The following is an 18,026-nucleotide window of genomic DNA, read 5'->3' on the forward strand; positions in this document are numbered from 1 at the left end:
TGTAGCTGTTGGAATTATTCTATCTGCATGATACAATACATATTTTCATTGAAAATAACAACTTCACCTGACATTACTTCGTTTAAGATATCTGCAGGAAAACATAGTCCCAGCCTTATCCTGGTACTGGAACATGGTGTTTTCCTGCAAACGTCAGAAAACTCTCATGAAAGCTCCTCACCTCCTCCCGTTGGAGATTATCACTACGCTGGAAGTCGGTCCCTCGGGCTTCCCTCCAGCTCGGCAGGCAGGCGAGTCTCTGCAGCCCCACAAACCCCTTTCCAGCTCGGTGGGCAGGCAGGATGCTGCAGATCCCGAGACTCCGCTCCAGATCGACGGGCAGATGGGATCCTGCAGCTCCTCAAGAACCCCTATCCATCTCGGTGGGCAGGCGGGCGCCTGCAACCCTAAACCCCGCATCCATTTTGGCGGGCAGGCGGGAGCCTGCAACCCCAAACCCCCATCCATCTCGGTGGGCAGGCGGGCTCCTGCAACCCTAAACCCCCCATCCATCTCGGTGGGCAGACGGGCTCCTGCAACCCCAAACCCGCATACATCTTGGCGGGCAGGCGGGCGCCTGCAACCCCAAACCCCCCATCCATCTCGGTGGGCAGGGGGGCTCCTGCAACCCCAAACCCCCATCTATCTCGGTGGGCAGGCGGGCGCCTGCAACCCCAAACCCCCATCCATCTCGGTGGGCAGGCGGGCTCTTGCCCCCGCCCCACTGCTGCCCTGCCGCACCGCGCCGGCGGGGACTCCCCATCGCGCTAAGAAGTTCGCTGCTCCACAGGTTTAAACGTGTCGTGTTCGGCGACTGCGTGGCGAAACGTGCCTTGAATTTCCAAAGGCAGCCTTTCCAAAGCTTGTTGTAACTTCCCTTACATTTTACAAAAAGGGAGAGAAAAGGCTGCTTCTCGGTCGGAGAGGCTCGGGACCGGATCAAGACAAAGGACATCCCGCCTGGTCATCAACATCTGCCGGGCAGGTTCTCAAGGAGCGAGAGTCGGCGAGCAGCGGGGGAGCCCTCGCCGGCCTCGGCCGCCGACCCCTCCGTAGCCGCCATCCGCGGGCGGCCTCGGGGCAGCGGGGCCGGCGCGGGACGGGCCCGGCGGAGGCCGGGGGGCGCAGCCGCCGCCCGCCGCGGCACCGCCGGTAACGGCCGGGGCGGGAGCGGCCGCAGCCCCGCCGCCCCTCCGCCTCTCCGCGCCCTGCGGCGCCCGCCGAGACCCGCGGAGCTGCAGCCGGAGGTGAGCGCAGGGTGTCCCTTTCTGCCCCCCACCCCTGGCGCAGGAGGGTGGCGGGAGGCAGAGTGCGGAGCGGCCTCTCCCCTGGGGCAGGCGGGAGGGAGCGGCGAGGCGGCCGCGTTCCGGAGCGGAGCCCTCGGTTTTGGCAGGCAGATGGAACCCGGCTCGGGGCCTCCCGCAGGCCCGGCCGTGCTCGGCCGCCTGCCGGAGCGCCGGGTCCGGGCCTGGCCCGCGGACACCGCCGCGGGGAAGCGCCGCTTTTCCCCCTTGCCGCCCGTCCCGGAGAGGAGGGGTGGCCGGGGGAGCAAGCGGTGCCATCCTTGACCGAGGAGGCCTCGCGGGTGGGTGATGACCCCAAATTCCTCATGGGCACAGCTCCCAGAATAGAGTAAATCCGGCAGAAAGAAAAGGGGAAAAAGATCAAAAAGGACCGCCTCCGTCCGTACGTACTTCTTCTGTCTCCATCGAGATGCCTGGGCGGCTTGTGACTCTTCACAAGTTCGTGGTGCCCCTCCCATCCCTGGCAGTGTTCAAGGCCGGGTTAGATGGGGCTCCGAGTGACGTGGTCTACTAGAAGGTGACCCTGCCCATGGCAGCTGGTGGGAACTAGATGGTCTTTAAGGTGCATTCCAATAAAGACCATTATATGATGGATAGATGATGTACCACTGCAAGGTCACATTCAGTAAAAGCAGGTTTAGTTGGAGCAGCATGCTCCAAATCTGTATGGATATTCCTGACTAGATACATTGGTTGAGAAGAATAAGCTGTCCTCAGGTGTGGTTTACTTTGCTGGCTTTAAATAATGTTTGGTTATTTTTTTTCTAATTAAACCAATGCATCTGTCAATGAAAGGCCCTTATTTAATATGTGCTTTTTCAGGCTTCTTCTGCTTGACACACAAAGTGGTAGCTTTCAAATTCACGTGGTTTTTATGTAAAGAAGTTTCTCCTATGTCAAATACATGAAGTACATATTGGGCTTAGATCTTTGGGAGTTAATTTCATTATGTGTAATATAATATATATATAAATTGATATACATCAAAAAAAGTTAAATAGATCTCTTTGAAGATTTGCTGGAGACTCTGTTTGTGGAAAAGGAGGTGGCAAAAATATTCTTGCAGGAGAAGACTGCAATGTTGCAAACAGCACACAGTACCTTTTCTAAATTAAAAACAAGTGGCCTGGTAAGTGATGGAAAAATCTAAATGGAACTGAACCTAGTGTGTAAGTGTGACCAGTAGGCTTAAGGTTCAAGGTCCAAAAAGCAACAACCAACATAGAAATCTACATAAAACTAAGACCTTGTAATTTGTGATGGTGCTTGTGTTGGTGCATGTAGCAACATTGCTGGTATTTTTGTGGAAGTAGTTCTATATCGTGATTACTGGTAGATATGTTACTGTTTATATTGGAGAGGGCAATGTGATGAGAGGTGGGGTTCATTACAAGTTCCTAGGAGGCAAATGGAGGGAAATACTAAAGGGGAGTATGAACTATGTGGAGGAGCTGAAAGGGGACCGAGGAGGCCTAACATGATTAGGATCTACATGGTCTATGAGAAGAAGGTGAGGGAGCTGGGCTTCTTTAGTGTGGTGAAGAGAATAAAAGGGGCCCTCTAGTAGTGGCCTACAGTTACTTGAACAATTGCGGCAAAAATATTCAAACCATTTTTTAATCTTGGTAATAGCAGATACTCGGCGACACATTAAGAAAAATGTTTTCATCAGGAGGAGAGCACAGAAATGCAACAGGTTGAACAGGGAGGTCATGGATTGTCTGTTCATCTTAAATGCCACAGGTGATGTGAACTAGTGTGCGGCAGAAATTTGGACTGGACGATGATCACCAGAGGTCCCTTGAGAACATCTCTGTGAGTCTATAATGCATGTTGTAGAGGAATCCATGGAATGGAGTGTATGATCAGATATATATTGTGTGGCTGTTCTTGGAGAGGTATGTATATAGGAATGACCAAGAGGATGAGAAACTAAAATATGTGTGGAAGGGACTGAAAAGTTAAGGATATATAAATGTGGAACATGGCAGTAAGGCAGACATAGCTAGGGGACTGAAATATTAAGAAATGGTAACAGAAAGAGCAGGTTTTTGGAGAAGAGTGGAATAGGTTAATTTTGTATGATGGAGGAGAAGGATGCTGCTGCTTAGAAATAGTGTTGGAAGCAACTGAGCAGGAGCAAGGGAAACACCAAACTGGGGAGCACTGGGGATTGGGGTGGGGATATAGGCTGAAGTTGTTGGTTGCGTTGAAGAAAAGTATTTGTGCATGGATGGTAAAATAGGTGGTATAGATGGTAAAATAGGTGATATATGCAAGGCATGAGGTGCTTCATGGAGCTGAAGTGTTTGGCCTTGGTAGAATGAGACAGGAATGACAGATGTGGTGAGGTTGTGGGGTTATATGGTTGCAGGAGTGGGTCTGGTGTGAGCTGACACCAGGCAGAGGTGTGTTGGTTTGATGAGTGACGAGAGCATGTGGAAGCGGCCTGCCAATTGTGACTGTGTTAAGGCGAGGAAGGTGTTTGCAAGCAGCCGACAGGTGTGTGGGCATTGGGAGGGATATGGAGTGGCACTGGAGAGATTGCATAGAGCTACCAGCTGAGGCACATGAGGGTGCAGCTGCATGAAGATGTACAGAGAAACGACATATGTATGAATCCTGATGGTGGGGAGGTGACAGGTGTTGTCACATCTGGGAGAAAGTTGAGTAGGCAAGGCTGGAGAAGGGCACAGGACAGCACAGGGGTAGAGGAGTGAGAAGGGTTGGAGTCAGGAGCAGCTCGGAGGAGGCACAGGATAGGGAGTCACTTTGATGCAGTGAAGGTGCAAGCAGTGTGGCATGTACAGACTTGGAAGAAGTGAAGGGAATGTGGAGAGAGAAAGCGTGTGCTGTGTAGCTGTGTCAAGGATGCATAAACATAAGAGCGGAGCCGAGGACACGTTTGTTGATGCGAGTAGCGTGTGAAGATGGTAAAGGATGCGCTGCGTGCGGGGCAACGGGAGCACCGGGACCCGCGGGAGAGAGCTCCCTAGCGCGGCGCTGCCAGGAGGCTGTGGAGGCGTCGCGGGAGGAGGATGTCGGGAGGGAGAAGGACGGGATTTGTGCCGAGCACGGAGCCGAAGGCAGGGCCGTGGGGCGGGGAGCGGCGGGGCGGGCGGGAGGCGGCACAGCCCGGCGTCACTGCCGCCTCCCGTCGCGCAGGCCGGGGCTGCTATAGCGACGCGGAGGACGCCGGCGCCGAGCGGAGCCGCAGGGACGGAGCCGGGACATGGTGAGCGCCGGGACGGACGGGCGGGCGGGGCGGGGAGCGCCGGCCGGGGCTGAGCCGTGTCTCTCTCCCGCAGCCCTTCTCCCAGCGCACCTACCACCCGCCTGCAACCGGGCCCGGCGCGGGGCCGGCGGCGTTTCCCGCATTCCAGTTCCGCGTGCGGCACGAGAACCCGGACTGGCGGCGGCTGAGCACCGTGGACGTGGAGCGGGTGGCGCGGGAGGGGGACGTGGCGGTCCTGCAGGCGCTCCTGGAGCATGTCACCTTCTGCAACGCCGAGCGGGAGTGCTGCCCGCACTGCCAGGGCCCCGCAGACCCGCTGCTGCTGAAGCTGCTGCGCCTGGCACAGCTCTCTACCGAGTACCTGCTGCACTCCCAGGAGTACCTCAGCGCCCAGCTCGGCAGCCTGGAGGAGGCCCTGAGAGAGACACAGGCCCAGCGTGACCAGCTGGCCAAGGAGGTGGCACAGCGCTCGCAGGAGATCCAAGGGCTTAAGGAGGAATGCCGGCGGAGAAAGAAGATGATCAGCACCCAGCAGATGATGCTGGAGGCACGAGCCAACTACCACCAGGTGAGAAGAGAGGGCCTGGTGGCCCAGTCACCCTCACCTTGTCAGCTCTGAGCCTGCTGGGATGGGCAGCAGAGCAGCCCCACTCTGCTGGGGTGCAGTTGCTTGCTGGGTGACAGGCTGGAGCTGCAAGAACCAGTGACCTTGCAAAAGGAAGTGTCTTGCTGGCACTTGTTTTCCATCTGTGTTTCAGAGACTCTTGGGAGAATGCTACATCATCTTTAACAAATCCTCTCTTTACTAACATATGTTCTTTACTCTTGGATTTGCTTTAGATGCATCTGGAATGTCAGATACACACACATACAAAACCTATGATAAAAGTTACTACTTTGTTGTGTTGCTGTCTTTCCTTGTCTGCCAACTGCGTGGTCAGAAAACACACAGGACAAAAGCATTGGAACTGATGCTGAGCAGTAATGTAGTGTCTGTGAGAAGTCATTGTCCTGCACTGATGTTCTCCTGCCACAAAGTTTCTGCTTGTGTGTGTGACTCAGAAGTGACTCAGGCAAGATGGTAAAGAGCTTCAGTGAGTTAGCTCAGCTCTGATTCCACAACAATATGTTCCTAAAGGGTCTTTCTTAAGAACCTTAATACACAGCTGTTCTGACTGATAGTGTCATGGCACTCTGTTTAAATTGGGAGGGGTTTTTTGTCTCACTACAATGGTGTGGTCGTTTGGTCTAGGTATTTTTCAGCATCAGCATTTTCAGGTTTTGGGAATGCAAATTTCAGCTTCAAATGTAATCTGAAGTCTAAAGGGTACACTGGACACAGACTTGACGTGATTTCAGGCTAGCCCTCTATGTTTATAGTTACAGGCAAAGTTCAATATTTAAGACATCAGCTAAGTTGGCTCAAGTGTTTCTGTAAGGGAAAAGGTACCTTATGCCCCAAGAGTAGAACTGTACATGAGGCAAGGTTCATGCATTCAAGTGTTAGTCTTGAGGACAAGCTGCTGATATGGTATTATTTAAAAAAAAACCTTTATGCAACTCTCAAAGCAGTTTGTCCTGTGTTGCAAAAGATAAATGTGTCATTTTATTTGTAAACTTAAATAGTTCTCACACTGTGATTGCCAAATGTTATCAAATTTTCCGGAAATATTTGTAGCCTGCACCTGCCTCTGTGGAAGCTGAAAAGCATGGTAGTGAACTTGTCTCATTGCTAATCTGTTCAATGGCATTTGCAGTAAAACAGAGATGGAAATCTATTTCCCATTTGTAATTTGATTTCATATAAAGTAAACTTCTGATCTCCCCACCCCCCTTTCATTCTTCTGTTTCTTTTCTCTAGAAGTTATTTAAGTTCACATGAGAAAAATGAGTTCAGGAAATGATGTTGAACAATACCTGAAGTTCTACAGTGTTTTCAGGATTCTGAGTTTGTATGCCAAAATAATTTAAACTCTTCCCAGTGTTTGTAAATGCAGGGTAGTAGTATGATCAGTGAACAACAGCTCTGTGATATTTATCTGTGCCCTGATCATTCTTGCCAGATAAGAGGGGCTTTTCTGATGTTCCTGAGAGGGTAGCTCAGATTCCATGCCCTCAAAGTCTTGGATGTTTTGCAAATAAGCCTGTTACTTGTTTACAAATAAGCCTTTTTTAGCGGAAGTGCACTTTACAGCTAATGTAAATGTTTTGGAATTCAGCTGTAATGCCTTCAATCCAAGATCAATATAAATTTAACCATGAAATGCTACTATAAAATGGTACTGATACCTACAAGTCATAAATTTAAGTACCTTCATGTGAGTAATACAAATTTAATTTAAAATAATATTTTTCACTTTTTTGATACTTTGTTCAGAAATCTTACATTCTCATGTATAATGTGGGCATAAAGTGCATGTTGTAGTTAACGCTGAAAAGTAGTTGCAAGAAAAGTGTTACATAATTCAAAACTTAAATGTTCCCTATGTTACTCCTGTCTCCTGCAGTAAGAGCTTTCTTTCACTTCCAGCAAGTCAAACTGACATGAAGTTTGTGCTTGAATGGATAACATTATTTCACAGCCAATTTAGTTCTGTAAATCATGTGCAATCTGTTACACTGTAAGCTCCCTCTTGGTTGGTAGTAATGCTTTGCTGCCATATTATATCACTTTATTTTGGTTTTATAGTAGGTCTTGCATTTACTGAACAAAATTTGTCTTAATTATTCATGGCTTTAGTGTTTGATGAAAAGTGTGTTTTATAGGATACTCGACTACCAGTGGCAGCATTTTAAATATAATATGAAATTTGGGAATCCCACATAATCTCAGAATCATTTAGCTTGGAAAAGACCTCTGAGATCATCAAGTCCAACCTTTGACTGATCAACATCTTGTCAACTAGACCATGGCACTAAGTGCAGTGTTCATTTATTTCTTGAACACCTCCAGAGTGGTGACTCCACTACCACCCTTGGCAGTCCATGACAACGTTTAACCACCCTTTTAATGAAGAAATTCCTTCTGATGTCCAGCCTGAACCTTCCCTGTCACAGCTTGAGGCTAAGTCCTCTTGTCCTGTCACTTGTCACCTGGGAGAAGAGACTGACCCCTGTGTAATTACACCCTCCTTTCAGGCAGTTGTAAAGAGTGATAAGATCTGAGCCTCCTTCTCTGCAGGCTGAACACCTCCAGCCCCCTCAGATGTTCCTGGTAGATCTTACCCTCCAGACCTCCATTGCCCTTCTCTGGACATGCTCCAGCAGCTTAATGTCCTTCTTGTAGTGAGGGGCCCAGAACTGGACACAGGATTTGAGGTATGGCCTCACCAAGGCTGGGTATAGAGGGATCATCAGTGCTCTGGTCCTGCTGACCACACTACTGCTGATACAAGCCAGGGTGACACTGGCCTTCTTGGCCACCTGGGCACACACTGGCTCATGTTCAGCAGCTGCTGGCCAACACCCTGTGGTCCTTTTCCACTGAGCAGCTTTATAGACACTGCCCCAAACCTGTAATGCTGCAGGGAGTTTTGTGGCTGAAGTGAAGGACCTGGTGCTTGGTCTTGCTGTACCTCATAAAGTTGGCCTCTGTCCGTCAATCCATCCTATCCAGATCCTTCTGCGGAGCACTCCTACCCTCCAGCAGATCCTGTTCAATTGGTGTTGTCTGCAAATTTACCTAAGGTGCATTCAATCCCCTCATCCAAATCATCAATAAACATATTAAACTGGGCTGTCCCCAACACTGATCCCTGGGGACATGACAGTGACCAGATGTCAACTGGATGCGACATCACGACAATCTCTGGGACTGGACATCCATCCAGTTCTTAAAGAGTGCACCTGTCCAAGCATGAGCTGCCAGCTTTTCCAGGAGAATGCTGTGGTAGATGGTGCTGAACACTTTGCTGAAGTCCAACAGGCAATATCCATAGCCTTTCCCTCACCCACTAGGTGGGTCACCTGGCAATAAAAGGATCAGGTTAGTCAGGCAGAACCTGCCTTTCCTAAACCCATGCTGGCTGGGTCTGATTGTTTGGTTGTCCTCTATGTGATCACACTGAAGATGATCTGTTCCAGAACATTGCCAGGCACCAAGGTTGGGCTGACAGGCCTGTAGTTCCCCAGATCCTCCTTCCTGCATTGATTATGGTGACAAGGTCTTGAACCTATTAAGCTGGTTTCTTACTGTCATATCACACTGATAAGTAAGATGACTTTTTTGTCTGAGTTTTGTTAAAATATATTTATTTGAAAAAAAGTATGAGATAGAGGTAATTAATGACCCTAAAGTGATGAGGGGCCCTCATGTGTATGTTACAGGGTTTCTAGATGCAGCTTCTGTCCTTGTACAACCCACCTATTTTTAATATATTCTGAACGTTAGTAGAATGTATTTTAAAGGTGAACAAAAAGGATATTTCAAAAAGGGTGGGATCCAAATTTGACTTCGAATTTGTATTCAAAACTAGTAGGTTAATTATAGAAACAGTAATTGAAAGAACTTGGTGCTTCAGAAGGATTCTAGGTGGCATACTAATGTAACTACATACCTTTTCTTACAAAATTGTGTACTGCTACTTTACCTTGGTTGAAATGTCTGGTATTTTACATGTCCTTTGAGTATTGCCATCTTACAACCCATATACTCAAACCCATCATTATTGGTTTTCTCCAGCTGTGTGGTGCTCTACTTTGTGGTGTTGCATGAATCTTAAGAACACCTGAGCTACTGGTTGGCTGAAGTCTGTGTATTGTGCTGAAGAGGGTTGTCATGCCTTTTCTTTATAGTTCTCTACCTATATATATGAATACTTATCTGTGGTTTATACCTGAATTTGAACTTGCTTGGCCAGAGTCTGTTCTGTTCAGTTTGTGCAGTGCCTAGCACAATCAGATTCTTGCTCATGACCATCACTGTGAAATGTTAAATAGCATTAATATACTAATGACTTTACAATAACTGGGTACCATGAGAATTTTTGTTCTTATTCTTGTGAGATGGAATTTGTTGAAGTTACCTTCTTTTTACATTTGAACAAAATGTAATAACCTGTTCAAAACCTTAACCACTGTATTTACCAAAAAGATGTTACTAATGTTTTTTTAACTGTTTTTTTCTTATTTTTTTGTAGTGCCCATTTTGTGAAAAGGCTTTTATGACCTATTCCTTTTTACAAAGTCACATTCAAAGACGTCACCCAGGGGAGTCTGAGATCGGTATGTACTTTAATGTTATCCAAAAAATTGAGAGAGGTGGTTGAGAAAAGTGTAAATACAGTGAGGATGCGCAGTCCATGATTTTGTGTAACTTGGAAGAAAAGTTTTTACTTTTAATTTTTGAGTGGCAGATCCCAGTTTGTGTGAATGCAAGTGCCGCTGACTGATACAATGTATTGGGCAACATATGTTTCAGTCTCTGGAAAATAGTTAACAAAAACCGATGTGACATATCTGCAGCATCTTTTCAAACTAGCATTTCTGTTAAATACTTTAGCCAGTAGTACATTTCAGAGCACAGTTCCTCTTTAGGCATGTATGTTAGGAAGGCATGGGTAAAATGAACAAGATGCACTAAGGAAAATAAATTTTGCAAATATATAATAATTATAAATACATGAATAGTCCACCCCACCTGAAATCAGTTTGAATAGAATCAGGGTCTCCTGAACTAAAGTGACTGTAAAATGTAGTGAGAAAGAGAAACTGTTAAGAACAGTCTAACTTCATCTATCTATGATACTCAAGGTTGCTTTACCACTAACTTGCATACTTTTTTCTCTCTTCACTAAAAGATGTTTAGTTTGAAAAACAATGATGTCAAAGTTTCTTTCATTCATATCTAATTTCTCTCCTTCCTGCTAGGCTGCATGCTTATGATTTATTGCTAAGGACAAACAAGTATTGACAAGTAACAGTGGTTAGAATAAGAACAAGTTAGGAAAAAAGGAGCATTTGGGAGGAGAAAAAGTGGGAAGAATCTAATGAGGTCTGAAGTATAGCTTGTCAGGCAAATGAAACAGCAGCAAGAGTGAGAGGGGTCTGATTAGGCAGCTAATCAGAGGAAGTGTGAATATATTTTAAAAAGAAAGAAGCTCTTGTGCACCTTACACTTGATAAAAATGATAGTGTAAGATGCTGCAGAAACAGTTGAAGTTATTGTTGTAAAAAAGCCTGAAATGGCTCTCTGGGGAAAATATCCCATTCAGTTATTTCTGAAATAATATTCAGATTCCCAGATGATGGGCAAGTAAATAATTGGTAAATTGATAAAATGTTTCATGGTTGAAGATTGTTGTGATTTTTGCACATTTTAACATTTTTTGTTTGATATTCTCCCAATTCTATCCACATAAATAATTTGTTGTATTCCAACTGGACTCCTTACAAAGGTTATTTAGAATAAACTTAACCTAAGAGATTGAATAACTGAGGTTCACTTTGTCCTTTGTACATCCTTTTTATGAGCCTGTGTTGCTTAAATTCCTTTGAAATTAGGTTATAGAATACTTTTTCATGTAAATATTTATTGAACTATTTCACATGTAAGTGGTACAAGTATTTGAGGGTAAGTTAGCAGTCCAGAGAATAATATATATTCATATGTATTCATATGTATTTAAAAGCATCTATGGAGAATCATGGTAGTGGGAGGGAATATGGTCTAAGAAAGTCACACTTTGTGAAAATGTTACTGAAACCCTAGAAATGTATTTGCAGTAAGTATTACAGTTCCAGAAATTGCAACAAATTTCTTAAAATCTGTGTTTCTTTCAAACAGAACAGAAGAAGAAAGGAAATATAGAAAAACTGCAGGATGAGATTGAAAAACTGAAGGAGCAGCTGCAGCTCACCAAGTCCCAGTTAGAGTTTGAACAACAGGCTAATTTGGCCAGGTTGTCTAAGGTAATACTTGCTAAGTAATGTGAATGTCTCAAAAGAATTAGCACTTTGAACTGTGTTCACTCAACCCACTGAAGTACTGGATTTCCCAAAGTTGAACACTTTCAAGATTCAGCTGGCCAGGGTCCTGGGCCACCTTGTCTAGTTTGTGCTGTTGTCAAGAAAGGCTGGACCAGATTATCCTGGAGGATAATCCAATCTGATCCTTCCAACCGGATAGTCTATGATGGATGATTGTTTTCTTCCTTGTTTTCAGAGGAAACCCTGATCTTATGTAAAACATGGAGTGTTGTTTTCCATGAACTCAGCTTCAGACTTCTCTTTCTTCAATCCTTTTGTTCCTCCTTTCTTGGAAGTGTTCAGCTTCCATTTTCAAAAGTCCTGAATGGCCAAATCAAAAGCTGCTAGAGTTTCACTTAGGAGAGCAGGTACTGTCACAATAATGGGTCTTGGCCCTATGTGGACATGTGGAAAGTATTCTACTCATTCTTTCTGTGCCTAACTTTTGAGAAATACATCTATAACATATTTCTCCTGCCCCCAAAGCATTGTTTTGCTTATGAGGTGGAACTTGGAGTATTCATAACACATTCATTCATAACAATGTAGATTTTTTGGTGCCTTAGGGGCCTCTTTTGAAGTCACTTGTCTTAGCTGAGACTCCTAACTGCAAGGGGACTACCTGAAATGTCCTGAAGCTACAGTCTGCAGTGTTACACAACAAGAAGCTTTCAAAACTCCTCTGTTTTTCTGGGATGTCAGGGAAGATAGAAATGTGTGGTGTGACTCATTACAGTTTGTCTGCCATGACTGACATCCACTGTCAATTCAGGTGGCACAATGTCCACCAAAATGTCTTTTGATTGAAAGAGAGAAGATCTTATCCTTGAGTGAAGGATACAGGTGATCTCATTCTTCCTAGTTGTACAATGATTGCATATTATAGAGAGCAAATTCAGAGTGAATGCTGTGATGGAAAAATGTTGGTGTTTCCTAAAAGATACATATGTCCTGGGCAGTGAAATGCAGGACTTTAAACAATTTGAGAACTATATAAAAATTCATCATTGTATAGTGGAATGGTTGAAGTTTTCTAATGGATGAAGTGGGGTAAAGGCATATAGGGGTAAAATGGTTCTAATTTCATTTATGAAACAGTGGGTTCTGAGCTGAGTGCTGTTACTGAAGGACAAGATCTTAGGCTTGTGATATATAGCTCTGGGGAAATGTTAGTAGCAGCTAGCAAAGAAAACCAAATACTACCAATTATTCTGAAAAATCACTGTGCAAGCCACAGCCTAAATGTGTTGTGTGAGTCTAGTCCCTTCATCTAAAAAGGATAGACTAGAGCTATAAAAGTTATGGACATGGGCTACAAAGATGATCTGTCAGTATTTAGAATGACTGAGCTTGCTAAGAGTTGTCACTCTGAAAGAGAGACAAATGCTTGATGAAGATGGAGGGTGAGATAATGATACCTGTGAAGTCATGAGTTACACAGAGTGAATAGGGATTCTCTCTGTTCTCCAGTTCAGGGCTCAGAATCCATCAAATGTACCTAGCAGGAGCCAGATTCAAACAACTAAAACAAGAAAAGTGCTTAGCTCTTTATGCAGCTTGTGGAACTCATTGGCAAAAGGTGTTGCAGTTGCTAAAGGTGATGCAGCCACAGGGGTTCACTGCAAAGTGTATGAGGAGAAATGTATTGAAGTTTATGCAGTTAATGAAGTCCACAGGACTGTATCAGGCTCCAGAAGTCCTCTGAGCTGAAAACAGCTGGCAACTTAGAGACTGTGAAGGAGAACATGCACTTTTGCTTGCCCCAATATCAGCCTTTCTTACTTACACACTTAAGGCCTTTGTGAGAAACAGGATACTGAAGTGAATCTTTGATATGACCGAGTACGGTCATTTGTGTGTTTTTCAGTGAAAAATAATAAACTGCCTGAACTGTTTTGAAGTATAATTGTTTAGCTTGTTTAGCAGTATGTATAGTTTGCTACCCTAGAATTCTTAAACCTGCTGTTATGTTTTTTGATGTCACAGCATTTCCCAAATGTTGAAAGTGACTGCATTCCACATGTGGTTTAGGAGCTTGAATTTGTATTGAATGTGAGGAAACATCACCAATAATTATTTTTTTTTTAAATTTCAGGAATGCGAGCAGCAAAAATCAAAAGAAGAAGAGTTTCTACAATCATTTCATAGATGGAAAGACGAGGAAAGAGAGAAATTTGCTGATCAAATAGAAAAAGTGAAAGATATGTTTACAAAAGAGCTTAAGGACTTACATTCGAGAAATTCAACCTTAGAAAATGTAAGCAATTTAAATTTTTGAACATTTTAGAGCATGAATCCCTTACAATAGATGGCAGTGAATTTCACATATTTGAAGTGTGATATAGTCATTGTAAAGCTCTTCCTACAGAACTCTTAAAAATAATGATTAAGTGGTAGCTCTAATTGTATCTTTGTACACAGGTATTTTATAAACATAACTTCAGGCTGTGGGCCTTTTTATTTAAAGGATTGCTTTGTATGAATGAATGATCCCTTCATCAGTTATGTCAGTTTTTTTCTGTACTCCTCAGCCTTTGAATGCCTGTTTATAGGTTAGTAGATGTTGTTGTGGTTGCTGTATGTTAAGTATCCTTATGTTAATATTTTCACAAGTGGTGTGGAGGACACTAACCTCTGCATTACCGTCCTGACAGAATTAATTTGTTTCCAGCACATGCTTTGGAAATGTTCACTAGCAAGAGAATCATGAAAGTATGGCTGGGTCAGAAATCAAATCTGCATGGCATTACCAGAGCAGCTTACATTTTGCAGCTGCTAGGTCCTGTGTACTTTTACAAGTCATATTTATTTTAGATGTAGATATTATTGATGACGTGAAATTTGATAAATGCTGACCTTACGTGAAATGGGAGAAATATCTGATGCAATCTCTGCATAACTGTGTTTAAAGAAAATTTTGTATTCCTCCTCCCTCCTATTAGCAACTGTTAGAATTACAAAAGTCCAATATGCAACAAAAATCCAATTTAGGAACACTGAAAGACAGCCATGAGTTTACAGAGGAGAAACTTCATCATCTTCGGGATCATCCATATGTGGTTAAACTTCTGGAAAAACAGGTAACACTGTAACTTAATATATTGCTTTTGACAGATTACTTGCTTTCTTTTTATTTTTCTTCATCTCTGAGTAGGATATGAAATCCCTAAGGAAAATTTTCATTATTTCTAATGCCAAAAATATCTGGTTTTAAAGATTTAATACTATTTAATACTATCCATATAATGAGAAACAAGGATTTATTTTCTTTATCTTTTATAAATGAAGTAATTCTTGCTTATTTATTGATATTCTCTTATTCTTTATGATTAAGCATATCTGTCTTTGCCAAGTGTGGTGGCAGTTCAATTCCAGAAGGCTCTAAAAAAGCATTTATGTTTACCCATCCGTGAGGCCACTTACAGAAAAATTGGAATATTCCATTTCCCAAAATGAAAATTAGGAAACTTCCTAACAGGATTTTCCAACCTGTGCCTTTTGTTTTCTTTCATGGTTTTTGGGATGTGAAGGCCTTTGTTTACTGCTGGTATTATACAGAAGTTTGATCATTTCTGTGCAAAGATGTACAAAACTTACTTTGGCTTTATGGTTTGTTTTTTTTTATTTCATCAAAGAAAATTGGCTTCACTCTAAAACTCGTTTGTTAATGTTGGGGTTTTTCATTATTATGGAAAATATGTTGTAAATGAGTGCTCAAAATTACATTCTTTAAGGGAAAACCCCCTGCTCTTACTACTCTTTCTGTTAATACCAGAGAAGTATCAAAATGCTTATGTATTTCTCACTCACAGTGACTGCATATACAAATCAGAAGGAAAATACAGTTTCTGGAGTGATTGGTAGGAAAACCACACTCAGATGTATAAATCAACTGTTCTAGGCATTAAGTACTGGGTTACTCAAATTTCATCGAATCTGTCATCTTTTTAGTATTTATGCTTTATTTAGAAAAATAAAGCTGCATATATCAAATTAAATGTGTTGTTAACAAGAATTAACATGGACTTCCTCTATGCAGGAAAAAAAGTGGGTGTCTTGTATGCAAGCCAAGTGTCATGACCATGAGACAGAAACGTCCCTGGTAAGTGGCACAGCTAACCACTTACACCTAAAGGAGACTTTTTTTTTATTTACTCTTTCAGTAGTTCTTGATATGCTCTAGTACATCTGCCAGATATCAAGAGTTTGTAACAGTATGTCCTCTTGGCTGTATTTATCATCTCTGTGTTTCTGTTATGGTAGGATCTTGGTGTTTCAGTTAACGCCAGGGTTGAAAATGAATTCATCATTTCAGAATCTGAAAAAAAACATGAAACTGTGTCTGTCTTTTGAAGAGCTTACAGCTGTTTGTGTGAGCACTGTATTATACAGTATTTTCTATGTTATGTGGCTGAATAGTTGAGATATGACTTGCCAACATGTAGCTTTCATCCACCTGCTGCTACCATGGACCTATGGCATGTGTCTCAGTCTTTTTTTTCTCCTTCCTATCACTTCTCTATTGCTTTTTCTGTTGTAGCTTTCTAATGCAGAATCTGTTCAGCTTTTCCAGGAGAAAACACCATGGGATTTTATTTTGCATCAGTTTATATATTTTACTATACAAAGCTTTATTCCTCAGATTTCTTTTTACATCTGCATTTCTTTTTAATCTCTTTGCTGCTTTGTTTCTCTTGCTTCTTTTCCTTTCATTTTCCTTTCATCTGCGTGACCATGTAAGAACTGAGCAGATCATAGTGGTCTGACCAATGCTTCTCCTCCTCTGGCAAGAAAACATTGGGGATGAACCATGGAACAGTCCCCAAAAAGGATGTAGTTAAAGATACACCCACATACAGTGCAAGAATAGAATAAGGGAGAAGTAATGTAAGTATTACTTTTGGGATGATGCACCTAAATAATGTTCCCTTTCTTCCACATTTGGAGGTAATATACTAGGTTTATCATACAAATTAATGTATCACCTCCCTAAAGTATCATTGTTGGACACTATTTACAATTAAAACATTTTTATAGATCTATACACTTTTTCCTGCAATCTTATTTTTAGGCAATCTCAGCAATGTGTGTATGTTATTTTCTTTATATTGAGATTTAGGTAGTCTTCATTGTGTAATTTGAAAGTGATCCAGACAACTGTTCTATGATATATACAAGTCCTAGTGAAGTCACAGAAGGCATCAGGTTTTTGCTGAGGAAAAAAAATGTTAAAAGTATCTAAGCATGACACTTGCTTGTTTAGACTTTGTAGCATTAAAATATTTTGTATAGTGTTAATATGATGTTACTTTTCTTCTAATTGCTTTCTAGCTACGGTCAGAGGTTGAGAACACCAAAACATCAGCAAGGGAAGACCTGAACAGAAATAACATCTTCTACAGGAAGAGGATAGAAGAACTGGAGAAGAGGCTTCAGGAGCAGAATGATCTGATTATTAGTCAGAGGAAGCAGGTCTGTTTTGTGAAACACTCTGTTTCAGAGAGCACAGGACACAGAGAAACACTCTACTAGCATTTGGGTTTTGATATTTCTCTGACCGCATATTCAATATTTGCAGTTTGTAATAGTATTGCTGGAGTGCTTTGGTAAGGCCTTGGAAATTATGTTGATAAATAAGAATAGATCTGGAAAAGAGACACAGGAATGTACGAGGAATTAAAACACATTTGATAAAGAAAGGCTTAATAAACCAAACTTTTTTGATAGTGAAAAGGATGTAATCATAACGGGATCTAGTGTTTGAAATCTGAAAATACATTACTTCTCACACTAAAAATAAAGTATCATATTCATTACTGTGAGAATAATTACTTGAAATATTGCCATGTGAAATGTAACAAGACCAAGTGCCAGATTCTCCACCTGAGATGGGGTAACCCTGCTTATACCCACGTATTGGGGAGCAAGAAGCTGGAGAGAAGTCCTGCAGAAAGAGATCTGGGGGTTTGAGGTGATGTCAAGTTGAATGTGAGTCAGCAGTGCCCTGGCAGCCACAAGGGCCAGCCATGTCTTGGGGTGCATCAGGCACAGCATCTCCAGCTGATTGAGGGAGGGGATTGTCCTGCTCTGCTTTGTGCTGGTGCTGCCTCACCTTGAGTCCTGTGTGCAGTTTGGGTGCCTCAGGGTAAGAAGGGCACCAGACTATTTCAGTACATCCAGAGGAGGGCAAACAAGGTGATCAAAGGTCTTGAGGGCATTTTAGGAGGAGCAGCTGTTGTTACTTGGCTTGTTCAGCTTGGAGAAGGCTGAGAGGTGATCTCATCACAGCCTCAAGGGGGGGCAATGGAGGAAGATGTGCTGATCTCACTGGTGATCAGTGATAGAACACAAGGAAATGGAATGAAGCAGGGAGATTCAGATTGGACATTAGGAAAGGGTTCTTCACCCTGAGGGTGGTTGGGCACTGGAACAGGCTCCCCAGGGAAGTGATTGTGGCACTAAGCCTGTCAGAGCTCTTGGCATGTCTGGACAATGCTCTCAGGTTTGAGTTTTAGGTAGTC

At 43.2% G+C, this 18,026-nt stretch overlaps 1 protein-coding gene across 2 annotated transcripts in view; it reads left to right on the forward strand.

The window, feature by feature from the left end:
• The first annotated feature begins 1,113 nt into the window (after positions 1-1,113).
• The window catches only part of DZIP1 (DAZ interacting zinc finger protein 1), a 39,046-nt gene continuing 22,133 nt past the window's right edge, over positions 1,114-18,026 (forward strand). For both annotated transcript variants that reach the window (XM_071430967.1, XM_071430968.1), the window contains exons 1-10: positions 1,114-1,247; positions 3,048-3,119; positions 4,470-4,539; positions 4,613-5,107; positions 9,678-9,762; positions 11,324-11,448; positions 13,601-13,762; positions 14,448-14,585; positions 15,545-15,607; positions 16,837-16,977. In XM_071430967.1, coding sequence (XP_071287068.1) covers positions 4,537-4,539; positions 4,613-5,107; positions 9,678-9,762; positions 11,324-11,448; positions 13,601-13,762; positions 14,448-14,585; positions 15,545-15,607; positions 16,837-16,977 — 1,212 coding nt within the window. In that variant the 5' untranslated portion in view covers positions 1,114-1,247; positions 3,048-3,119; positions 4,470-4,536. The remainder of the gene's footprint in view (positions 1,248-3,047; positions 3,120-4,469; positions 4,540-4,612; positions 5,108-9,677; positions 9,763-11,323; positions 11,449-13,600; positions 13,763-14,447; positions 14,586-15,544; positions 15,608-16,836; positions 16,978-18,026) is intronic.

The sequence above is a fragment of the Agelaius tricolor genome, unplaced genomic scaffold (genome assembly GCF_023055355.1).
Source record: "Agelaius tricolor isolate 1412-34295 unplaced genomic scaffold, bAgeTri1.0.p SCAF_7, whole genome shotgun sequence".
Lineage (NCBI taxonomy): Eukaryota > Metazoa > Chordata > Aves > Passeriformes > Icteridae > Agelaius > Agelaius tricolor.